We start from the raw sequence: 26,699 nt of genomic DNA, 5'->3' as shown, positions 1-26,699 counted from the left end.
TGGTGGATTCTTGCCCTACTGATGCACGCTAAGTATATGGCCAAAGACTCAAGGGACTCCTATGTATACACTTCCAGAGCTCCCTCTTTGCACAGCTTGATCTTCTGCAATTCCCTGCCCTGAAAATTTCATCCACCTCAGCAGCTGTGAGTTATAAACAGTTACAATCTGTTTCCTCTATCCGATGAGTCTTCTGCTGTCTGTGCTCCAGGGCCCTGTGCTGCAACTTAGAAAGTTGTTGTTGTTTAGTTGCTAAGTTGTGTCTGAGTCTTTTGTGACTCCATGAACTGTAGTCCTCCAGGCTCCTCTGTCCATGGGATTTCCCAGGCAAGAATACTGGAGTGGGTTGCCATTTCATCTTCCAGGGGATCTTCCTGACCCAGGGATCGAACCCATGTCTCTTATGTCTCCTGCACTGGCAGGTGGATTCTTTACTGCTAAGGCCACCAGCGAAGTCCCAATTTAGACTTAGCACTATCTTTCTTTCTTTTCCCAGGCAAAAAGCCAGGGGTTACATGGAACTCTATGCTTCGTTTCTCTGAAAGATCACATCCTTGTGCTATGCACTGCCCGATGCCTCAAAACAGCTAATTCATATGTTTTGTCCAAGTTTAAAGTTGTCTGTGGGGGGCAGGCATGCATGCTAAGGCGCTTACAGCCATGTCCAACTCTTTGTGACGCTGTGGACTGTAGCCCGCCAGGTTCCTCTGTCCATGGGATTCTCCAGGCAAGAATACTGGAGTGGATTGCCATGCCCTCCTCCAGGGGATCTTCCTGATCCAACCCACGTCTCTTATGTCTCCTGCATTGGTGGGCGGGTTCCTTACCACTAGTGCCACCTGGGAAGCCCAAAGTGGTGAAAGGGCAAATCTAATATACCCTTTACTTCAACATGGCTGCAACCAGAAGTTATATTCTCACTTGAAAATGATATTTCTTTAATCAGAGTGAATTTATTTTTTTTCTAGATAGAATAGAACTTTAAACTCTATCTTTAAAAGTCTGAGCTATTTCAAGGTCTAATTCCCAAAAGAAGTCTAGGGAAAGAATTTCTAAAATGAAGACACATATAAGGGTTTTTAATTATCCTGGAGTTTCCTTTGCTCGTCATATATACTCTTCTCAAACAAGGAAGGTAGACTATTCCCTAAGGAAAAGTCAAGTCACTGTTAACCATCTTTATATGGAAAAGTTAAATATACACAGTAAGTTAGTGACACCCAATCTTTTCTAGGTAATAGCACATCTATAAAATGCTAATATTTTGATGACATGCTGCTGGTGGCCTGACATTGTTGGAGGCCATCAACTCGGGACAGGGTGGGGTTCCACCCCCGAAGGTCCTTTGCATCCATGCAGGAGAACTGAAAGGATCACTCCTATAGCTCACTCAGAGCACAGGGGTGAGGAAATACGACAGAAGTAACATTTGAGTCCAGATTTCACTAAGAAATAAGAGAAAAGTTGAAACCAAATCTCAGTCCCCAGAAAGAAGAGAGTTTTCACAGGCATTATGAGAGGTAGGCAGGCAGGAATTAGGGGAGATTTTTACAGGAGACAGCCCAGAGCAGAAGCCTCAAACACCTCTGGCCTCATAAATGGTTTGCCTCTTAGAAAAAGATGCTTCTATATGGAGCCCTTCAGAGAACAGCACCCAACAGACGCTACCATACTGGCCCAACACCAGGGTCATCACCCACTGTGGGCATCTCCTGGAACTGTGGGATGTGGCTGTATAGTTAATCACAACAAATATACACGAATTGCCAACTGATTTCATTTGCAGCCTATACAAGCCTAAGTCTTAGGAAATGCTTATATTTTTGTCCTTTTTTTCCCCTAGCAGAATGAAAGATTTTGTACCCTCTTAATTCTACTTCAAACATCAGTAATCATGTGAAAAGTGGATGTTTGCAGAGAGGTCCTTTCTTGGCTACTTGTACTCTGGCTTTTAGAACGATCAGAGACATAACATATAAGGGCATGTGAATTAGCATTATGTCAAATGCAGATCATCAAAGTGGCACTTTTACATTTTTTTTGTCCATTTAAATATAATTAAGCATGTGAAATTATATAACAATATGTTTTCATAGAAGCTTCTCATTTTCTACTTGTTAGGTCATTTACATTGAGAGGACCACTCAATGCTAAATTTTAGAAGCTGTTTCTAATGGTGCCTTCAGCTCATCCAAAGCTTATGGCTAATGGTATAATTTACCTCTCAAGGCTGTGCATCCTACAGCGGAGATGTCACTTTCACTTATGTTTAGAGAACTATATTGATTCTGCACAGAAATACATGCTTTTCTTCCATTAAAAGGATAGTAGGTATAATAAAAATCATTTTGCTTCATTACAAAGACACTGGCATTTATAAAACACATTTCATTGTGCTTTAAGAGATGTTCTTAGCTCCTGCATCACCTCTAAGAGACACGAAGAAGCCTGTTAGGGTGAGGGGGGAGGAATCTTCATTTTCCAAATAAGCACCAGGAAGGAATAAGACATGAAAGGTATAGTCATGATCATTATGAAGGTCAAGAACACCCAAGCCAGCTGCAGCAGCTAATGGAAATTCTTACCTTCCATCTCCCTTTTTTTATAAGACAAATGTACATTTCTTCTTTCTTTTAGAAAAGCTTATTCCTCGGCATAAAAATTTGTTTGGAGTCTTTTCTCCATACACAGCAAATTTAGCTTCTAGGCCTGTGCAGTGAGTGAAAACTATAATTCCCAGGTCCAATCTCAGTCCTCAGGCAACTCAGCCGAGTTCAGACCTGACCAGTGGACTACAGCTACACTTGTATACCACTTGGAGGAAAAGGGGCACAGAGTGCAGAGGTGGGGTACATGAAACAGCTCTGCTATGGGAGCTTCACGGTCTCTTGTCTTACAAAGAATATTCCCAGGAAGACTCAGAACAAAACCAAGCTCTTTGAAATTCAGGCAATTTATGTATCAAGCAATTATTTACTAACACTGAGGCTCAGATGACCTTGGAGGAAAAACAGACCAACCAATCACATTCTGTCAACAGTACCTTTGCAGACCAAAAGTCTGTAATTTTGCCAAACTCCAACGCATCAGTTTTTTTCTTTCATGAATTGTGCTTTTTGTGTCCTAACAAGTCTCTTCTCTTATGTTTTCATAAATAATTTTTTATGTCTTATGTTTCCTATGCAGATCTGTGCTTCATTTAGAGTTAATTTTTGCATAATGTGTTAGATTAGGTTAGGGCTCCTTTTTTTTTTTTTTTTTGCCTATTGATGTTCTATTGTACCAACACCATTTCTTGAAAACATTATCCTTTCTTAAATTTTCTTTGTACCTTTGTTAAAAAATTAATTGCACTATTGGTGGGAATGCAAACTAGTACAGCCACTATGGAGAACAGTGTGGAGATTCCTTAAAAAACTGGAAATAGAACTGCCATATGACTCAGCAATCCCACTTCTGGGCATACACACCAAGGAAACCAGATCTTAGACATGTGTACCCCGATGTTCATCACAGCACTGTTTATAATAGCTAGGAAATGGAAGCAACCTAGATGTCCATCAGCAGATGAATGGATAAGGCAGCTGTGGTACATATACACCATGGAATATTACTCAGCCATTAAAAGGAATATATTTGAATCAGTTCTAATGAGATGGATGAAACTGGAGCCCATTATACAGAGTGAAGTAAGCCAGAAAGATAAACACCAATATAGTATACTAATGCATATATATGGAATGTTAAAAGATGGTAACGATAACCCTATATGCAAAACAGAAAAAGAGACACAGATGTATAGAACAGACTTTTGGACTCTATGGGAGAAGGCGAGGGTGGGATGATCTGAGAGAATAGCATTGAAACATGTATATTATCAAGTGTGAAACAGATCGCCAATCCAGGTTGGATGCATGAGACAAGTGCTCAGGGCTGGTGCACTGGGATGACCCAGAGGGATGGGATGGGGAGGGAGGTGGGAGGGGGGTTCAGGATGGGGAACACATGTAAATCCATGGCTGATTCATGTCAATGTATGGCAAAAACCACTACAATATTGTAAAATAATTAGCCTCCAACTAATAAAAATAAATGAAAAAAAAAACATAAAAAATTATTTGACTATATTTTTATGGATCTATTTCTAGACATTCTATTTCAAGGGCTAGCAAACTACCTTCCATGGGTCAAATGTGGCCTGCTACCTATTTTTGTGCACCTCTGAAACTAAGAATAGTTTTTACATTTTCAAATGGTTTTTAAAAATCAAAAGAATAGTATTTCAAAGTATATGAGAATTACAGGAAAGTCAAATTTACATGTCCATAAACAAAGTTTTATTGGCACTCAGCCATGCCCATTCATCAACACCTATGACTGCTTTTGTATAGTTGACACAGATATTGTATAGCCTATAAAATCTAAAATATTTACTCTCTGGTCCTTTACAGAAAAAGTTTGCCAAGCCCTGGTCTAGGATATGAGAATCCTTATCCATGCATAATCTCAAGGGTTCTCTGAATGATATTATAAAAAGATACTGTAAGGACAGAAGCTTTAAATAGAACCTCTGAAAGCCCCGAGGAGGGCAGAGAAGGAGAGCATTTAATAGTCAGCTACCCTTTCCAACTAGGACTAAAATATAAAAGCTTTAAGTAAAACTATTCTTAAAAGGATGAATTTTACTGCAACATGTAGTTAACTACAAAATGGGGAAATTTTAAGTCTAAAAGGTATTTATTTTTAATGACATTTTCTTAAATATCTCTATGAGTCAAAAACTAAGAAAAAACATTTGCAATGTGAAAGATGACATGATAATGGCATGAATAATACAGTATTTTTATAAAAATCAATTGGAAAATGACAAAATTTTCTACTTGAGTAAGCATTTTTTAAAATGCAAACACTTATCAGATTAGCAGAGATGACAAAGAATGACAATACCAGGGAATGATAAGGATAAGGAAACATTCTCATTGGCTCCTGGAGGGGAGACTAATTGGGAGACCATCTTTCAGAACATCACTTAAATGCCTTTAAAAGGCACTGAGACGGGACTTTCCTGGTGGTTCAGTGGTTAAGAATCTGCCTTCCAATGCAGGGGATGCGGGTTCCATCCCTGGTCGGGGAACAAAGGTCCCACAAGCCGTGGGGCAATTATGCTTGGGCACCAAAACTTGAGAGCCTGAGCGCCACAACTAGAGAGTCTATGCCCCACAACTACTGAGCCTGAGCACTCTAGATCCCATGGTCCACAAGAAGAGAAGCCTGCACGCTGCAACTAGAGAAAAACCATGGCAGCAATGAAGAGCCTGTGCACTGCAATGAAGACCCAGAGCAGCCGAAAGAAAAGGCACTGAGGCAGCAATACAGCAATTTATCATCATGAAATAATAACTGCTAACATTTATCCAGAACTTACTATGAGCAAGAGATTTCAAGTGCTTCGCCTCCTTTAACTCATTTCATCTTTACAACACCAAGAGGTAGCTACTGTTATCATCTCCATTTCACAGATGTGAAAACCAAGGCACAGAGAGACTGAGCAGCCCACCCAAGGTTACACAAGTAGTAGAAAGTGGTAGAAATACTTACACACATGAGGATCTACAAATAAGGTGGTGACTACAGGCAACATGGTACAGAATAGGGAAAACCCAGAAACAAGCAAATGTAAGAGAGGACTGTGGTCCGCCATACATTGGGATGTTAAGGAACCATTTAACCTTGCTGCCAAAGATAGGCATGATATACTGGGGACAAATGAGGTTACACAAGAGTGTATATGATATGACCTTATTTTTATTTTGAACTGTAATTGTGTGTGTGTGTGTGTGTGTGTGTGTGTAAAGTCTGGAAGAACATGGCTCAAATATTAAGAGAGAGATCTGAAGGTGGTGCAGTCAGAGTGCAGTCAGAGGTGATTTTGACTTGCCTTCCTATTGATAGGTTTTGTTCTCATTTATTCTCTGAGAGTAAGTATTACATATTTAATTTTTAAGTAGAAGAGGGCATCAGAGAATGAGATGGCTAGTGGCATCACCAATGCAATGGATGTGAACCTGAGCAAATTTTGGGAAATGGTGAGGGACAGGGAGGCCTGGTGTGCTGCAGTCCATGGGGTCGCAAAGAGTGGGACGTGACTGGGCGACTGTAAAACAACAACTTAAAAGTGCATCCCATGCTACTTTCCATCTCAGAAAAGTATATTTTGATAAAATGCAAATGTGAATGTAAAGAGCTTTGAGATACTTTAAGACAGAGGCTATAAAACTATAATAAATCAGTTTCATCCTAAGAAAAGTTAAATAATAGAGGGGCATTTCAGGGAAAGTACAGCCCTTAATTGCAGGGGAGTTCAATATACCAAGAGAGAACTCCCAGTCAATGGGCATTTGTCTTTTCTTCTTCCTATCGTAACTTATCAAAGCAATAACTATAATTTAACTTTTTATTTCTAAAGCACTTTCAGTCACAACATTTCATTTAATCCTACAACAGTAATACAAATAGAAAGGGTGGAAACAGAAAACAGAAAGAGTTTCTCTAATTCCTTAAGGCACCTGCAGATTTTTATGTGTGTGTTGGGAGGAGAAAAGTATTCCAAGATGCTGGGGCAAGGGTGACTGATGTCCTGTCCCTTAAGCACAGCCCTTGGGAGAGAGATGATAATTAGGTTGAACAAGCACAGGGTCCTTTCAGTTTTATATAATTTGAGGAAGCATGCAAAGCTGAGAGTTGGCATCAACTGCCAACTCATCTGTCAATGAGAAATCTGCAATCATCGAAATTTCCAGGTGGCATTGTTTTGAGTGTCTACTGGCAAATGCAGGTCCTACTTTTACCATCTTCATTTAATTCAAAACTGTGTCTCTGTGATGGTACACAAACTCAGGAAGAAGAGTTTTGATCAAATGTGTTTCTGGTGCCAGGAATCTTCCCAACAGTCTCGGAGTCCAGGTTACTTTAATTAGCAAGACAAAACAGTAGCAAACTGTATTCCTGGGGCTTTCCAGTGGTCTGAGGAAAAGATATATTGTGACTGCTGTACCCAGTCAGGACATATGCAGTCTAACAAGACAGGCTATACCGCGAGAAATACATCCAAGGCCATAAATGACTCATTCGCTGAACACTGACATTTTTCAAATGTGTGTAAACCCAGATGATCCCAGACCTACGCTTAACTTCTTCATTCACTCATAAAACACGTCCTTCTAATGGGTCTGTCAGCGTGTCATCATTTTCAGGGTGACACCTGCTAATTTACTCCTCACCCCTGAAACCACATTTAATCCTACACTTTAGCTCTGCTAAAAGCTTCAGCAGTTGAGAGAGAAAGGGTCAAGGCCAGCAATCTATATAGCTGATCAGCTTTCTTTTTCTAAGCTGAAAACCTTTCCTGAGATTTCCAAAGTCACTTTCCCATGGGGAAGGAGCAAGGGAGTCTGGATGCATTTTTCTCATGAATAAATGTTTCAGCTAATGAATTAATGGAAGGAAGGCAGGAAGGGAAAATAAACATTAAAATAAACAAAGGACAGATCATAACAGAAAGACTTGGGAAGGAGCTCAGGGTAACTTTCTTTTCTTTCTCTCTTTTTCCCTTGCCCTCCCTGCTCTCTTCCTCTTTCTCTCTTTTTTCATGGTGACAGCAAGGAGAAAACTAACCAGGATCCAGAAGAAGAGAGAGAAGTGGAATGGGCTGGGCATGGGAAGAAGTGGAAGAAAGAAGTAGGAGAAGAGAGCTTCAGGCACAAAATGAAGCAACGTGAGCCCTGTGCTGAGCTCAGTGTGTTCTCTGCACTATGACTCCATTTCTGTAGATGTGGCAGTGGAATCTGCAGGTCCTGAATGATTCTGACCCTAAGAGGTCACAGCCATGGATACCAAAATGTCAGAAAACGGATGGGGGAATGCTGTCGTAATGTTGTTTTCCTGATAAAATGATGATGATGTCATTATTTTAGAAAGAAAATCCCACAGGCACTTGCCCTAGATATACCCAGCAACAACACGTGACTCAATAAGTAGACAAGAGTCACCTCAGGGAGTGACCGTGCCCCACCTATGGCAAGCACCCACAGCCCCACAGGAAACAGCAGTCCCATCCCGCCAGCCCCCACAGTCAAGGTCAGGAGACGCCTCTGCCCTGGCGTGGCTGCTGGTGACTAGGAGTCTCTTGGGAAAGTTGCTTCCGGGCTCTGGGCCTCTCTCTGTTCCTCCTTTGTCACCAGGACAGAACACCCAGGGTGCCATCTAACTCCCAGGACTGCTGTGACCTCAGGCATTTGGGGTTCTTGGTTTGCAACATCCCCAAGAACAGGCGAAATCCCTAAAACCAGGTGAAACCCCTAAGAACAGGTGACATCCCTAGCTGGGATTTTTTCACAGTGGTGACCTTAAACCGCTCCTACCTGTAGCTACTTTTCTGGCTTTCTTCTTTCTTGAGAGCCGCATAGATCAGTTTTCTCCCCCGAACATCAATGTTGCCCGCCTCTCCTTCCCTCCAACCACACTACACTGTGACTTTAGTCAATAATAGTACCTTTCTTCATATTTACCTTGATATTGTCAAATAGGCTGCATAAACATGAAGAAACTGGGGTGTCTGCCTTTAACGGGTTGAAGACACAGCCACTCAGGGGAGCCTTTTGATAAAATATACCCGAAGTTCTTGGTTAACAAAGGAGTCACGTGGGAAGCCCTTCCTCCCTGGTGAGTGGGGACCACTGTTCTGGGGCCAGGAGGCTGTTGGCCAAGGGCAGGGACGTCGGCCCTCTCCACAGCTGGGTTCATTCTGCCCCAGGCAGCAGCAGCCAGGGCGCACACATCCTTCACAGCGGAGGCCCACCTGACCCCCCAGCTGCTCTCAGTCCTTCTCCAGGGAGCTTCTCGGGTTGGAAACCAGACCCAGAGGCTTCTGAACCCTTTCAATCATGCTCTGAGCACAAGCCAGGAAGGCAGGGATGGGGGCGGCAGGAACGCAGACGAAGCAGCTATTTTTGAGTGACTGGAAATAAAAGCTAAACACAGGTGTGTTCTGCACCCATGGAAATGTTCCCAAATCCACAAGAATTCTTTATAAATAAACTAAAAAAACACACCACTGGAGTTGCCACATTTCATCCTGGTTTCCAGGGATACACACAAATAGTTCGGGCCAGTGCACATTATTTCAGGAACTGAGGAGAGCTTATAGGCACCCACAAAAGGTGTCTGACTCATTTTCTAGCAAGCTCTATGAACTGACAACCTAGGACTGAAAATGAGGGTGATGTTTGCCCTGTGACTCCTGCCACAGCTCAGAAAAGCAAGGCAAAGAGAAATCAGTTTAACTGACAATAAAATGAGACCACAGCTGGCTTTTGGGGTAAAATGAGAAACTCTACAGCAAAAGCCATCAACACTTAGAGAACAGCAATTCTGAACTTTCAACTCAACTCACAATGTAATAAAGAACCATATCAAAATGAAGATTAAACAAATCATGGTGAAACTATTCACTCTGCAATATGAAAAGCAAACAGTCATCTAAATGAACTTGTGGGTGATCCCTCAACTTGGAGCAAGAGGAAGATTTTTTTATAAAGCAGGCTTGACAGACTCAGACTCCATCCTTCCCATCTTCAGCAGGCATAGTACTTTTGGCATATTTTCTTTCCGATTCTTGTTGAAATCTCACCCGTTGCAAAATTCTTTTTTTTTTTAAATATAATTCTATTTAGTTAGTTTTGGCTGTGCTGGGTCTTTGTTGCTACTCAGGCTTTCTCTAGTTGCAGCGAGCATGCTCAGTCACTTCAGTCATGTCTGACTCTTTGCAACCCCAAGAACTATAGCCCACCAGCTCCTCTGTCCATGGGATTTCCCAGGCAAGAATACTGGAGTAGGTTACCATTCCCTTCTCCAGAGGATATTCCCGACCCAGGGATTGAACCTGTGTCTCCTGCATTGCAGGAAGATTTTTTTTTTTAGGTAAGAGGTGGATTTATTTAGAGAGAAACACACTCCATAGACAGGGTGTGGGCCATCTCAAAGGGCAAGTGTGGCCTTGGGAGAAACACTCCACAGAGTGTGGGCTGTTGCAACAGCGAAGCCTGGCAACATGACAACTGAGCCTGTGCTCTGGAGCCTGGGGAGCAGCAACTATTGAGCCCACGATCCACAACTACTGAAGCCCACAAGTCCTAGAGCCGAGCTCCACAACAAGAGCGGCCCCCACTATGAAAACCCGTGCACCGCAACTAGAGAGGAGCGCCACCCCTCCATGTGGAAGCCAGGTCTAGGGATCAAGTGGACAGGGAGGGTGCCAAGTGCTCGTTTTGCAAGTGGAGTCATAATTATCTGTAAGCTGCTTCACAGGTCCAAACTGCTTCTTAACATTCAGCTAGGGAACTGGGGAAAGCAGTTGCAACCCTCAGGACACTGTGAGAGCAGCCTTCCACCTCCACCTGGCTCCCTGCTCCCTCCTGGGTGGATGGGACCAGGAGAGAGTCCCAGTCTGACTAAAGAAGCTCTTTAGAAAACTCCACTTTCTTTTATCTGGCAGGATTTCAGACTGGGAGGAAGGAATGAAATCACCAGGATGAATGAGTTCTCATCGTATTGAATCAAATGACAAGGATGGAATATAGGAAGATGTTGAGGTAGAAATAGATGAGTTCAGACAAGAGACCATCTGCGGCAGTCTTTTCTTTTCCCCAAACCTTAGTAAACATTATTGTACATCTGGTTTTCAACTGAAAAGAGGGTGTCCCCCTCCAAACAAAAACAGGGAAGTGACCCCCCACACACACATTGCAAAGAATGGCACTTGTTTAAAACTCTGGTCGTTTTATCATCCGGGGGTGCGGGGGGACAGCTCCACCCCTTCCCCTGTGGTAATAAAACCTAGTCTCTGGGCCAATTATCGGAGTATCTATCTCCTGCTTCACAGCTGCTTCAAGTCTTTGGTTCAGGGTCTAATTTAAAATAGGCAATGCCCTGTGCCCAGGAACGCAGCCTGGAGGAGGCCCACAGGATGAGAGCAAGGGCGGCAAAGAGAACCTCTCTGCCTCCTCAGCTGAAAGGAACAAGAAGGGCAGTGTTTCCCCTCCTCGGGGTTCCTCTGGCCATGGTCAGCACCTATAGAGGTGAATCAAATTAAGTTCACAGGAGAAGATTTTAGAGGTGAGAAGATGGATGTTCTGGGGCCCTCAGCAAGCAGGGAACACTCTGCTGGTCCAGAAAGGCACCTGAGCATTGCCCAGCACACCACTTTACCCCAGCATCTGGGGCTTGGGCTCTTCAAACACACAGCCTCTACAGCCATTCCTTAAAGGTCACTGTCCTTGATTAGAAGGTTATAAAGGTAAATCCTACCAATCATCTATAGACACATTTGGAGGCGGGGATGAGGGGCAGGTAACACCATGTCCCTCCCCTCTCAGTGATGGCCAGAGGCAGCGGGACCCAGGACCTGCTTCCCACCTGAACCCCCTGCCCTGTCTCCCCTTTCTCTGCCCCCTCCACCCTGTCCATGCTTTCTAGCCCTGCATAAATGTAAGCAGCAGTGATGATTCCCTAATCACGCCCTTAAGCATCCTAAAGACAGCTCAGCTTTTCTTTCATGGTCAACCATGATAAGAACACTATATTTCAGACAAAAGGCCACGTATTCTGGGAATTACTTAAATAATAGATCTTTCAACCACCTTCTTGATGAGTACCATTGCATGAAAGCATAAAGTCCATGGTGCAGGCCCTGTTAAGCTGTGTCACTTCACACAGATGCAGTGATCATAAAATCGTCCCATCTTCTCAGCCTGAGCAAGATGGGCAAGATTCTCTCAGGCATGCCACCTGTCTTTGATCTGAACAGTAAACATTCTTTAAGCCTTATCTGCCTGTGAGGCACAACCTTGCCTTTCTAGAACCCCTCCTTGGGTCCCTCACGACACAGAGCTTTGCAGCCAGGGCTGCTGTGGAAGGTGGGCTCACCAGTCAAGCAGGCCACTTTCCGTCTCCCAAGTTAGCCTTTCTGGGATGGGGCCATGCAAATCTGCAGCTGGCTCCAAGGCAAATGGAATCTAGTTGAGCTTCAAGTTCATTCATTCACTTGGATACATTTGGCCTAGCCTGACTGAGAGGAAAGACGCAAGATTCTTCCTTGGGATTTCAGGATCATGAAAATCATTTCAAAGGTTAAAATAAAAGCTCGTACTATCCACTCAACACTTCAAAGTAGTTCAGAGTTTAGAAGATAGGAGGGAACCTTTGTTTACCTTATTGATGAGAGTGACTATATCTCCTTCTTTGATTGTCAATTCATCATCATTCTGTGCCTCATATGGAAAGATAACTTTGCAGTAATCCTTGGCTGTAAGGAGAAAAGAAAACACAACCTTTAAAATGCTGTATCTAATGAGCTGTCCCAGGAGGAGATGTTCTCTATCACATCAACTGCAGAGAAAGGCACACTTAACAGACAGGACATAACTGCTGCATAAAGAAACAAGGTTCACCCTTGGAAAACCACCCAAGATGGCTCATTTTTGGTTCATGCATTTTTTTATTCTTACTCTTTCCCCTCTCAAATTAGGTGATGTCATGAAAGCCACTGACTGCTTTGCTTCTCTCAGACAGAAAAGCAAAATGGTTTCCTTGGTCTCAGAAAACAGGGGTGTTCTTTTATAGACTCTTTATTTTACACACCATTTTATATCTTCTTCAGGTGGATGCATACATAGACACAATCTACAAAGAGCTTAAAAGCTTAAATTTTGCCCTGTCTTCTGCACATCACTAAATCAGAAATCAAGCATATGCATATGTTATAAAATGGTACTCAAAACAATGGAAAAGAGTCCAGCATGGTCTGTTAAAGAGACAGAGGTCGATGTAGCTGTATGTGATCATGTTTCAGTCACAAATGGCCAACAAATACTGACCAAATGTTCTTTACACACACATGTGGGGTGGGGGCGAACTTTTCAAATATGTTTCAAGGTCCCTCTATGGGAACCTGCCTACTCAGAAAGGGGGTTGTTCGACAGTAAGGAAATAGCTTTTACCCCAGACAGAAAACACTAAGGCCAGTCAAAATCCATTCAAATATGCCCCGAATTATATGCTTTGGAAAGTCTACCTGATACTAAAACCTTCACTATTTCCACAAAAGCACCTGTTTAGAAGACAGTGAAAATACTTGTAAGGTACTAGGGAAATTAAGACTTTGAAAAGAGGTTTAAAGACTGAGGACAGAAGGTAGAAAGAAAAATTTGAGAGAATTAGCACCTACTGGGTATTTATTATTCTGCATCAAAGTCAACAACCCCAATGGCTTTGAATGGCCTTAGATATTTCCCAAGGATTAGGCCAGTTTCTACAGACAGATTACAGCCTAGAGGTATATAAGTAAGTATCAATCATATTATCCCTGGTACAATTTACATCACTAAAATGTGGGGATTTTTTTTATTATGGTTAATATCATATCAATCAAAGAGAGTGATATAAGCAGAAAAAGAGACACAGATGTACAGAACAGACTTTTAGACTCTGTGGGAGAAGGCGAGGGTGGGATGATCTGAAAGAACAGCATTGAAACAAGTATACTATCAAGGGCGAAACAGATCACCAGCCCAGGTTGGATGCATGAGACAAGTGCTCAGGGCTGGTGCACTGGGAAGACCCAGAGGGACGGGATGGAGAGGGAGGCAGGAGGGGGATCGGGATGGGGAACACATGTAGATCCATGGCTGTTTCATGTCAATGTATGGCAAAAACCACTACAATATTGTAAAGTAATTAGCCTCCAACTAATACAAATTAAAAAAGAAAAAAAGAGTGATATATAAAACTAAGGCAATAAAGCATCTATAATACAGACACTCTCTGGTCTAGGGTTGGGATATGACAGAGAGTAGGGAGGGGACGAGGAAGGAAGGAAGAGAGGGAAAGAGAGGGACTAACTTTGTTGACAGATGCTTTTGCTTCCCATTCAATGACTTGAAGCTATCAGTTATATCCCCTAGCCTAGTGTGGGAACCTTTCTGTCTTAGGTACTCTGGGAAGTTGATGGCTTTTGCTCCTTAACTCATCCTAAGAGGCACTAGTTCTAAATCCCATCACTATCAATCCACCCAAATATTCCTAAACCCACATGGTTCCATCTCTCTTAAATTAGCTATAGCAAACCTCCCAAATTCTGAATGGGCCCAAATGTTCTAAAGAGAGGGGGAAAGTTAAGCATCTTTAAATTGGATAATAACAGCCCCTTACTAATTTTCCTATTGACTGTATTAGTGAAATATGACTACCCCACCTCAAAACTTGCAACAACACTGAAATAAATGCAGTATTATTGGAGAACTGCCCTGCAGAGTCTTTGCTTTAAGAATAATATGTTGGATCAAAATCATGGAAACGTTTTACACAGAAGATAAGACATCTGTGGCCAACAAAGAAAAGGAAAAAGTCATGTTTCTATTCTTTTCCACCCATCAAAAATAGTCAATTAAGTGTGGTAGATATTGTTGGTTAACTTCCTGGTCATTATCCCCCATCTCCTTCCCAGTTCATAGAATCCTAATTTGCTCAGGCATTATTTTCAGGAATAGGGAACCCTCCCATAGCCCTGGGGATGAGTAAAGTATGTCTATGCAAATAATACTTTTATAACCATTTTTACATTGAAATATAGTTAATTTATAATGCCATGTTTGTTTCAGGTGGACAGCAAAGTGATTCAGTTATGCACACACACATACGGTATTCTTTTTCAGATTCTTTTCCCACACAATTTATTACAAGACACTGAATATGTTTCCTGTGCTATAACAGGTCTTTGTTGTTTATTTTATATATAGTAGTGTATATGTTAATACCAAACTCCTAATTTATCTTCCTCCACTTCCCACTATCCCACTTAGTATTTGTAAGTTTCTCTGTCTGTGAGTCCACTTCTGTTTTGTCAATAAGTCCATTTGTATCATTTTTTTAGATCCCAAATATAAGTGATATCACATGATATTTGTTTTTATCTCATTTACTTAATATAATCATCTCTAGGTCCATCTATGTTGCTGCAAATGGCATTATTTCATTCATTCTATGGCTGAGTAATATTCCATTGTATATATGTACCACATCTTCTTTATCCATCCCTCTGTTGATGGACTTGTAGGTTGCTTCCATGCCCTGGCTACTGTAAATAGTGCTGCAATGAACACTGGGGTACATGTATCTTTCTGAATTATGATTTTCTCTGGATATATGCCCAGGAGTGACATTACTGGATCATATGGTAGCTCTACTGCTAGTTTTTTAAGGAACTTCCATACTGTCTTCCATAGTGGCTGTACCAATTTGCATTCCCACCAACAGTGTAGATGGGTCCCCTTTTCTCCACATCCTCTCCAGCACTGTTTGTTAGACTTTTTAATGATGGCCGTTCTGACTGGTGTGAGGTGATGCCACATTATAGTTTTGATTTGCATTTCTCTAATAATTAGTCATATTGAGCATCTTTTCATATGTCTGTTGGTCATCTGTGTATCTTCTTTGGGGAAATGTCAATTTAGGTCTCTTTAGGCAAATAATATTTATTTCACTCCCCTTTGTGGGTGGTTGGTTGAGGAGCATGCATGTGATCCACTTCTAGCCAATGAGATGTGAGAAGAAATGTCCTGGGGTGGGGAGAGGCTGTTAGATTTTGTTCCCAGATTTTAAAAAAAAAAGATACATGAGAAAAATAGTTACCCCAGCCTTTTTGCATTTAACACTGTTTCACCCTTGTTGGAAGACAGTACACAGTTTTGTCCTGCCACAGTCACATTTCAATCATGAAAGGAAAGCCAAGAAAATCAAAGAGGAAGTGACCTTGAGCCCTGACACTGTTGAGATGTCTGTCAAATTATTCAACTTCAGGGGACCTGTCCTTGGATTTCTTGTTATCTGACTTAATAAAACTTCACTGCTTATCATCACTCTGTGGTGAGGCAGGTATTTATCACTCAAAGCAGAAGGCTCCCTGACATGAAGGAACTCAGAAGAAAGAGGACACTTTCAGTAAGGTCTTCTGAAACACTTCACTATAATCTGCCTCTGCCACCCAAACCTTCTTCCTATGTATCTTTCTCATTCCTTCTCCCACCCTCCCCCATAAACTCTTCCCTTGCTACCTTAAGACCTGGCCACATAATAGGTCAGTAAATGACTATGAAATTGACTTATAACCAACAGAAGTGAGAAAACATTTTTATAAGAAAGTACTAATATGCCTTTAAAATGTTTCATGAGGTCATTTCATTTTATGGTCAGTTTCCTTATGAGCTAAAGGAGGGTAGGTGTTCCTCTGTCATTTTTTAAAAAACAGCTTTAATGATATATGATTTAAATGCCATAAAATTCACACATGTAAGTTGTACAGTTTGAAGAGTTTTAATAAATTTATAGAGCTGGGTGGCCATCTCTGCAATGCAGTTTTAGAACACTTTCACCATGTAGCTATATGGTGAAGCCTTAGATACAAAATGATCTGGAAAGCACCAATTTTAGATAAAAGGAGGAGGAAATAGTGCCAGTGGCTACCGTCAACTACCTCTCTCTGTAAAGCAGGTTCCCACACAATACCTCATCCATCTTTGTATCTCCAGAACCTGACATAGCTCCCACCCCGTGTTTCTTGATGATTCTCTAGCAATACCTACAAAGTAGAGGACTATGGGATAGCAAAGCAGGAAGAGAGGATTCTGGGCTAGAAGTCGGGATGGTCAAGACTGGGTTTGGCCCAAACCAGTCCTTCCCAAACACACAACTTGAGGCAATCACGCTGTTGTTCTGGACCTCACGTCCTCAGGTATGAAAGAGAGGCTGGCTCAGGAGCACCAAGAGGAGGGTTTGGCTAACTTTATCAGGACTCTTAGAGCTAATTTAAACTTATTCTAGAACTCTAATATAAAACAAATAAAACAAATAAAAACAGGGCTGTCTGGTTAAATTAGAGAGTGAGGCTGGTCCATCTTCTCCCCAGATCCTCAGAAATATCTCATTGAAATAATGGGGGTATCAAGGAACACACTGGGCTACAGATAAGTCCCAGCCAGCTCTGACTGTTCAGGGCTCTGGTCATGAGCACCGTAATTCACAACACTCCTGACCAAACATGACAACTATTTACCTCACATTTTAAATTATTATGATATATTTTAAAATAAGAATTTTTTTTAACTTCTGAGGCATTTGGGCCCTAACTCAGCAGTATTGGGAAATAAGAACATTAGGTTGGTTTGGCTATATCAATGGTTTTAAGATATTCAAAAGTAAATTCAAATGCAAAATAATATATTAACTGAGACTATGATCAGTCTGTGGAATAAAAATGTTTCCTACTTTAATTCAAATATTTACTGAGTCACCACCATGTAAAAGATGGGCTTCCCTGGTAGCTCAGTGATAAAGAATCTACCTGACAATGCAGGAGACACAAGAGATGCAGGTTTGATCTGATCCTGGGGTCGGGAAGATCCCCTGGAGAAGAAAATGGCAATCCACTCCGATATTCTTGCCTGGAGAATCCCATGGACAGAGGAGCCTGGCAGGCTACAGTCCATGGGGTCACAAAAGAGTTCGACACCACTTAGCGACTAAACAACAACATGAAAAAGCTACTGTCAGTTCTTGGGCCTGTGATATACAGGTCAGTCCAACCACCCTCACACAGAAGTCCAACCTAACACACAAATAAGCATCAACTCACTATGACAGAATATTGTCATGGTGTTTCAGAGAAAGGCAAGATAATATTCAGGAGAGAGTTCACAAAAGAGCAGGCATTTGATAGGTCTTGAAAGAAGGGTATAATTCCAAATCCCTTTTGAATGTGGGAAGATTATAAATTTTAAATGAGTAGCAGACAGAGATGGAGAGTAAAGGACTGAAATTAATTTTTGGAGGCAGGCATTTTACATCTATTCATCAATTAGATGGATTTAATTAGTCCAAGATCAAATAGGAATGAATACACACACGCACATCAAGAAATAAAGACACGATTTATCCAGTGATTAAGATGATTGTGTCTCTATTTTTTCTTTAGAAAGATTTAAAAATATTAATAAATTAGCATAAGACTGAAACCTTAAGTCAGTTTTTTAGCCATTTTTGTCTCAGAGTCCTTTAAGAATCTGATAAAAAGCAATGACTCTTTCCAGAAAAAGAAAAAAAAAAAAAACAAGCAAACACAGATACATTCAAAGGTGCAGAGAAAATGTGTTATACAATATCTGGTATACAGTATCAGAATTGCCCAGTTCCCAATCAAGAGCCCCTTATAAGTGACTGGCATTGCAATTTCAAGAAGTCCAGTCATAATTCACACCCCCATTATGTCAATCTCTAAATTTCTAAAAATTTACATGAGATTAAAAACAGATTGTTCAAGGAATTTAATTCACATGACCACACCCGATGACACCCTTCAACTGCCTTTATAATCTATTTGTACAAAAAGCAAACAAACTTAAGAAAATACCCTCACCTTAAAAAAAAAAAAGCAGGAGAAAGAGAATAAACATATCAACAAAGAAAACATATACACACACCAAGAAAGTTACATTAAATTTAGGACAATTCTTTGAGCTCAACTTAGGACATGAAGATCAAAACTCCATGTGTCACAAAGTCTGGTCGGAAGCCTTCCAGAACTTTCAGCAGAGATGGAAAGTATCAGGTCATGCCTAGAACTGGAGATTTCTTTTCTTCTGAAGACACCAGAACAAAAATATCAAGTTCAGTGGTGTCTACTTTTGCAAACATCAAAATCTGAAAATTCTTTCATTAAACTAACAAATATTATCTGAGACACTACTGGTTCATAATCCCTTATTCAGAAGCCCTGGCGACAGAATTTTTCAGATTTTAGAAAGGAAATACATTGCACATACCATATAATATGTAACATCCCCAGCTGGCATCTGGGGCTATACCCAAGCATCAAATACATTAAAAATTTGCAGCAAATGGATGATTCGTCACCCCAAATGGAATAAATGAAGACCAGGTGGTGCTAGTGGTAAAGAACTGGCCTGCCAATGCAGGAGACTTAGGAGACAGGGGTTCGATCCCTGGGTTGGGAAGGTCCCCTGGAGGAGGGCATGGCAACCCACTCCAGTATTCTTGCCTGGAGAATCCCCATGGACAGAGGAGCCTGGCAGGCTATATAATCCAGGGAGTCACAGAGTTGGACACTACTGAAGCACATACCCACATTCATATTAGCCCAGAACAAGTTTTATCACCCAAGGAGTGATAAAGCCTTCTAGTTTTCGGGAGTGTTTTGTACTTTGGAATTGCAATAAGGGTTTGACTTCTATTGTGTCCTGGGGAAAACTGAAATAAGACTAGTTATCTGATTTTCAAGGAGTTTATCATTAAAGAGAGGAAATAAAGCATGCATATGCAGAGCTCTGGACAAGGCAACAGGGAGGAGAGTCAGAGTGATGTGTTTGGATTAAAGCCTTAGAGACTCGGAAATGGGGAAATCACTTCCCAAAGCAGAAACTTGGGGTCCCTTCCTGGAAGAGGAAAATAGCACTGGCCCTGCCTGGACAATGTCCCAGACCTTTGACTGGAGTGGGGTGGGGTGTTTCCCAACCATTCTTGATGACAAGAAGCCGATAACTAGTCTTATTTCACTTATTCTCTTTGACGCTCATGGGAAGGGTGGGATAAATACATTTATTCAAAAAATACTGAGTGTCCAGCATGTGTCTGGCGCCAGAAGATACAGTGGTGCCCTCCTGAGGCATAAGACAGTCCACACCAGCGGTTCACAACTGGGTTGACATGGCTTCCCATGAGACACCAACAAAGCCCCTAGATGTTTATGGTTGTCACAATGTGGGGGGAAGAGATGGTAACTGACATCTACTCCATGGGGGCTGGGAAGCTGCTAAATACCGTACAATGGACACAGGACAGCCCTCAGCAAAGTCTGATGTGGTCTAAATGTTCACAGGGCGCAGGTGGAGAAAACCTGGTCTATATCTAAATTCAGGGAAATGAAACACAACGTCTTCGCCACTACATTGTGAACTCTGGCCCAATGCTATCTGTTACGAAAAAGGTGACCCCTCTGGTCTTGCATGTTGATGGGAATATGACTTTCAAATTATTTTGCAAATATGAACTATGCCACTTTTTAATTTCTTACTAAAAAGAAAAAAAACAAAAATCAAAATGTGACAGGCAGAGGAAGCCTTTCTGTTCTCTAATATGGAGCAGACAATGGCTCCTCTCAATGACACCTTCTTCTGCTCAGGTGAGGAGAAACTCTGAGTCTTTGGGAGGAAGGAAATCCACCAGGACAGCAGAGTGAGAGTTCACTTTGTCTTCTAAGAGGATTGCATTTGAAATCCAGGTCATCTGCAGCGTGGGTAGGCTGGTTACCCTTGCAGAAAGATCCCCCACTCTGAATCTGTGTTGGGAGCATTTGATAAAAGGTGCTTTCCTAGGGTGAGCAATGACCCCTGAGACACTGAACCTGAGGGGTTTAGGACACATCAGGTGTGGAAGAAGCTAAAGGGCTGGGTAGGACACACATTTCATATCAAATGTGCCCAAATTTCCAGGCCCAAGGGTGAGCAAGTTTTGGAGAAGATAAATGAGCAAAAACACCTATCCTGGCAAAAGAGATGAAAACAGTTCACAGGTAAGGCTGGGTGAAGGCAAAAGGAGAAGAGGGTGGCAGAGGGTGAGATGGTTAGATAGCATCACTGACTCAATGGACGTGAATCTGAGCAAACTCCAGGAGCTAGTGAAGGGCAGGGGAGCCTGGCGTGCTGCAGTCCGTGGGATCACAAAGAGCTGGAAACAGTTTAGTGAATTAACAACAACAAGAAGGCTGGGAAAAATCCCAACGTAAGGGGAGGTGACCCTTTTTTCTCCTAATCAAACATGTAGCGATAAAGTGAAATTAGCTCAGACTGAGAAAGTAAAAATCTGCAAATGCGGATACAAATGCAGATACAGCCAGCTGCAACATGAACTGGAAATAGTATTCCTCCCAAGCACACACGCTACAGCTGCAAAGGGTCCAAGAAGCCCCTTCTCTGAGAGAGTGACTACTGCTTTCTTACTCCCTGAGAAAGTCTGTCCTCTAAGACCACAGGCGATCAGAAACTTTGCTTTTATGTATCGTATTAGTAATAATGACGTGTTCCACCCTTGGTTGAAGGAAACAAGTCACTGTGACACAGAAAAGAAGCCTGGAATCCCCACACCAGAGGAGGGCCTCCTGTAAGGGGTACTGGACACAGCCCTGCTCATGGATCAGTGGTTCCCAAAGACACAGGACCTGGGTTCAGCTCACAGACCAGCCGTGATGAGGCCCCACTCACACAGCCCTGTTTTGTTTGAAACATATCAAAACCCTGCTGCTTCATCTAAATTTCACTCACTTCTGCCTCTCCTCCAAATCTGTAACTGCTCGTTTTTGTTTGGTGCAATGCTCCACAGGGGTTCCTGGGCAGTCCCTGTGTTGCAATGAGCCCAGAAACGTGACCTTGTCAAACTAACCTAAACCAGGAGCTCTTGGGCTGGCTGGGCATTGGCAGAGGCTAGAAAGAACAAGGATCTGTCAAGTCCCACAGAGCAACCACTGTTGACTCCCTAGGAATCTGAAATAAGCTCGAGGGTCAACAAATGTGTTCTTTCCCTCCCAGTGACTATGAACCTAGGGAAGGAGACTTGTGGCTACTACACTGCTTTGACAAGACTCTGTTAGGTACAGAGCCTGGTATTGAAATCATTTCTAATTCTCCATCTGCTCCACCACCACTGTTGCCAGTGTCCACTGAGTTCATAGCACTTTCCTGGACTGGATGGTGGGGGTGGTGGGCAGAAGACACCACCCCCACCATGAGCGATCAATGGTAGCCACAAGGCACTACGTGTCACCGTCACAGGGGACAATGCCTAAGAAGCAAGTCAAGGGACACAGTGATCAGAAAGGTGGTGCAAGCGTCCAGTGATAATGTGAGGGGAGGTTAAGCAGGAAAAGTTTAGCCTTTGCTCCCCAGGCATCATTTATTTAGAAGCCTGACCTGCCTTTGTACACATTCTGTCAAGGACTATTTTTTTCTCTAACCTACCTGCTCAACTGGTCCTCTGAATCTCTAAGACTGAACTGTTTGTTCAGGAAGATGCTAAAGAACTCTTTCTTCAGGCTATTTTTCTATCCCACAGAGGCCACAAATCTGCATCAATTGTAGTCAGAAAAAGGGGAGCTCCAGATGTGGTGAGCTGGAGGCACCTCAGGGCACTACATTTATGAATATTTAGACAGCTTTTCTCTTGTTATGAAAATTATGGCAATCTGTTCCACAGCATGCGTTTCTGATGAATTTCAATATCATAAAAGCTTTATTGGGGGAGGGGAGATGATGTTAGTTGTTTAAATAAATCCTGATCAGCTGAGTTTCACTTTCTCTCAGAAGATACCAATCTACACTGAATATTTTTTGAATCATCATAATGCTTACTAGTGACATGAGCTTGTATTGGGCTGGCAAAAAAGGCCGCTTGGGTTCTTCCGTAAGATGTTACCAAAAAACCCAAAGAAACCTTTTCAAAATTATTTATTTATTTGGCTGCACCCAGTCTTAGGTTGTGGCACATGAACTCTTAGTTGTGGCTCGCGGGACCTAGTTCCCTAACCAGGGACCGAACCCCAGGCCCCTGCACTGGGAGCTCGGAGTCTTCGCCACTGGACCACCGGGGAAGTCTCCTGAACAAACTTTTTGGCCAACCCAGTATCTGAACACGCTAAGGAGACAGCTGTGTGGGAAGGCACATCTCTCCTCTGTACTGCTGGGCAAGTTGTTATGGGTGTGACTTCCAACCAGAAGGAAGGAGGCTGTGTTCTTCCCCAAGTGCAGGGTCATTTCTAAAAATGGGGCAGTGCTCTGTGTCCTTCCGCCTGAACCTGGGTGCTACATCCAAATCCAGAAGCAGCAAAAGGTTCCAAACGGACGGGGCTACCTGGGGGACTAGGGGCCCTCGTGGAAATCACGGGAGAACCATTACCCCAGAATTTGCTCTTTACAATGGAAGTCAGAAAGTGTGTGAAGGGTGAGAGTAAACTGCAGCAATCCTTGCTCTGGCTCCAGGAAAACATGACTGTCAATAAAAACCTCTCCAGGCTTCACTCACAGTGATCATTCTTCCCAATCACTTAGACACAGACTTATCTCTATGGCATCTGTGCCAAATGACATCCTTTCATATTCCGACTCAATTGTTCACATCTTTCTTTTGTCTCTCCCAAGGGCTGTTCAATTCTTGGAATGCAGAAAGCTTTCACTCTGAATTATAAAGCTTTTGGGACTGAATAAGATAGTGAAGATGCTCGGAGAGACCTGAAGGCTTCTCTTGAGTACAACCCTCTGACTTCAGAGACAATGCAGACAATGAAGAGCAAGGCCAGAGAAACAAAATTATTTGCCCAAGATCACACAGCTAGCTAAGAAGAGAGCTAGTCCTGGAACCTGTGCTTCCTGACTCTCAGCAGAACACCCCCTGCCAGCCTGTAAAACCACTCGTTATTAACAACTCAGCCCCACTCTGTGATGTATCTAGTGATAGACATCGTTAATAGATACTTGTAGGACTGAAAGAGTTGGCTAGAGTCAGGATTCTCCCACATGCTCAAGGGAGCTGAGCATTCCGAACTGTGTCAAAATCCAGGCCCAGGAAGCCCATCTTAGATCCCAGAATCACTTTCAAACTATGCTGTCTGATATGGTGGCCCCTGGGCATGTGTGGCTTTTAATAATCAACACGTGGCTAAGCCAAGATGAGATGTGGCATATATTGAAAATACACGCTGGATTCTGAAGATTCAGATAAAAAGAGAATTAAAATACCTCATTTAATAATTGTTTATGGGTTACACACATTGAAAGGATAATACTTGGGATATATTGAGCTAAATAAAATATATTTAAATTGAGTTCACCTAATTCTTTTTATAACCTGTTTCTTTTTTTTTTTTTTAATGTGGCTACCAGAGAATGTCTAATCTTGTATGTGGCTCACATAGTATTTCTATTGGTGGGTACTTCTCTAAAACTCCTTCCACACCCACCACCTAACACTGCCAAAAAAGACTTGAGTCTCCTGCCTGCAGACATTACAGAAGACAAAAAGATCTATCAAGGATATGCTCTCATTCTAATGTGAGTTCTTGAGGCCTGAGGATGAGTCACTTAAGCATGTCCTGCAGACTGTCCTATTTTGTGTCAAAATCTTACAAGTTACGCTCAGATTCCCCCAACTCTGCCTCCTCCAAACCAACTCACAAGTCACCCTAGCATCTATTTAATCTGCAGAGAGAGGAACAATCTATAGGGCATTTTTCTTTCACTTCTATTGAAACTCTTTTCCATTAAAAAAAATTCTCTGTTTCTCAGATTCTTATTTCTGCAAACATGACTGAGGTTGGTGAAGGCCACTGGTTGTCACCTGTCACGAGGACAGCCTGTCCCAGGGACCCCATTTCAATTACCTTTGAGGTTTGATGTGTCTTCCCCTCTTCCTGCCCATCCTCCACTCCAGCCATTCCAGCAAACTTGCCTAATAACCTGGATCACTGATAAACTTGTTAATGGCCAGAAAAGAGAATGAGCAGTTGAATGGGAGGAAGGATGGGCTACCGTCCAACAGGAGAAAAAATTATGGAAATGGTTTAACTTTGAATTCATGTAAGGAAAAAGTTTCAGGATACTCTTCAAGAATCTTGAAGGTTTTAGTGTTTAAATGGAGGTTTAGCATTAGCATTCCAGCACCTGGGAATTTATTGGAAAAGCACAATTTCAGTTCCCACACCAGACCTGCTGCCTCAGAAATTCTGGAGGTGATTCTGAATCACCCAGAAATTCTGGGTGATTCTGGGGCACACTCAAGTTGGGGAGCTGCTGGACTACAGCATTAGTCTAGTGAGCGTCCTGCCTCTTTAAACAGAGTCTGATTGTATCATTAACACCTTGAAGGCATGTCGACCTCATCTGAACCTTAACCATTAAGACAGCTGCATCTATAACACCCATGAATGTATTTATCTAAAACACCATTTGGGGCTTGGCAGTCCCATAAGTTCGTTTTCTATGTCTAAGGCAGTAACATTTACTTGCTCTCAAAACTACCTGTTTTGCACTGAAAAAGGAGTTTCTGGTATATTTTCAGGAACTAAAAGAATACATTTGTGCTTGCTCTTATATTAATCATAATCACATATGTATGACAGAGCTTCTCTCAATCTTTGGATTTCCAAACTAGATTAGTAGTCTGTCCACATTATCCTCATAAGGAAATCTGAAGCTGGAAAAAAAAAAGTGAAATCCCTAGAAGGAACTGCAGTATTTATTTCTGATAGAGCACGTTCAGAACGTTCCAGTTATTAGAAGAATGACTAAAGGAATTGGAGGGCTGCCAGACTTAGCAAATACAAACACAGGATGCCCAGTTACATTTGAATTTCATATAAATAACCAATATTGCATGGGACATACTAAAGACAAAAAATTGTTCACTGTTTATCTGAAATTCAAATATAACTGGGTGTCCCTGTATTTTATCTGGCAACTCTAGGATGGGGAGTACTGACCACTGGGAAGGTTGGGGGGGGGCAATTATCCTCAAATACTTAAAAGACTGTTAGGAGAAAAATGGGCTAAAATCAATATAGACCCAGAGACTAGAACCAATGGGTAAAAATGACAGGAAGAGCATATCTGGCTCAACAGAAGAAAGACACTTGTAACTATAGGAATACAAGCAGAGCTGTGCTGAGGAGTCAAGATTTGGGAGTGTCTGTTGAGTGGTTAGGCTAAAAGATAAAGCCTCTCTGACCTGAAGGCCTATGAATCTTGACACTGTTTGAATTGCCATTCTCTAAAATCTTCCTGACTCCTCAACTATGCAGATGGATCCAGGTATACATGGATAAGCCCTGGCTCTGCATGCAGGTGAAAAACAAATGGCAGGGAAGCATCTTCTTCCATTGAGGAGTTCTGAATCGAACTTGTGCCCACCCTACTGGTAAGAACAAAATGAAACCCATCTGGGTGCATTTCTTTTCCCTCATGTGCTATTAAAAAAGTCATTAAGATTATATAAGAATTTTTCAAAAGGGGCTCAATGATCATAAAACCATTCACTTTTTTCAAACATAAAACAGATAAACAAGGAAAACTCACTCTTTGTCCTGCTGTCCATTTCTGGTTTTGATGAGTCTGGAGTTGCTGCAGTTGGAGGTAACTTCTTGCCAATAGTCTGAGGAGGGGAAAAGATGATTTTTACTTATCAAGATGATTCTCTGCATTAAACAAAGGAATAAAAACATCAAGATCATGATGATGAAAAGCTCACAACTCATCCAAAAACCACACACTTAAGTTTTGGTACTGTTCTAGGTAACGGCTGCCAGTCTTCAATTAGGTCTGGACCTCAGGGACAAGTGAGTGGGAAAACCAGCTCAAAAGGGTTTTGTCCTTGTAGGCAAGCCATATCTCTTATTGCCATTCTTCCTTGGCTCTTATTAAAAGGTTGATTACTTTCAGCAGAGAAAACAGATATATTTCCCCTCATTTTATGAGAAGTTGGCTCAATCTATGGCCCAGAGCAGGTGCTTGAAAGTGTTTGCAGTGTGGAAGAAA

At 42.1% G+C, this 26,699-nt stretch overlaps 1 protein-coding gene across 7 annotated transcripts in view; it reads right to left on the bottom strand.

The window, feature by feature from the left end:
* Window positions 1–26,699, bottom strand: part of SH3KBP1 (SH3 domain containing kinase binding protein 1) — a 334,928-nt gene that overhangs the window by 73,306 nt on the left and 234,923 nt on the right. For all 7 annotated transcript variants that reach the window (XM_043896945.1, XM_043896942.1, XM_043896946.1 and 4 more), the window contains 2 exons: window positions 26,241–26,316; window positions 12,267–12,361 (listed from right to left, as the gene is read on the bottom strand). In XM_043896945.1, the coding sequence (XP_043752880.1) occupies window positions 12,267–12,361; window positions 26,241–26,316 (171 nt within the window). The remainder of the gene's footprint in view (window positions 1–12,266; window positions 12,362–26,240; window positions 26,317–26,699) is intronic.

This window comes from Cervus elaphus, chromosome X, assembly GCF_910594005.1.
Source record: "Cervus elaphus chromosome X, mCerEla1.1, whole genome shotgun sequence".
Taxonomy (NCBI): domain Eukaryota; kingdom Metazoa; phylum Chordata; class Mammalia; order Artiodactyla; family Cervidae; genus Cervus; species Cervus elaphus.
Note: the sequence above shows the minus strand (reverse complement) of the source record. Positions and strands in the feature narration are given on the sequence as shown.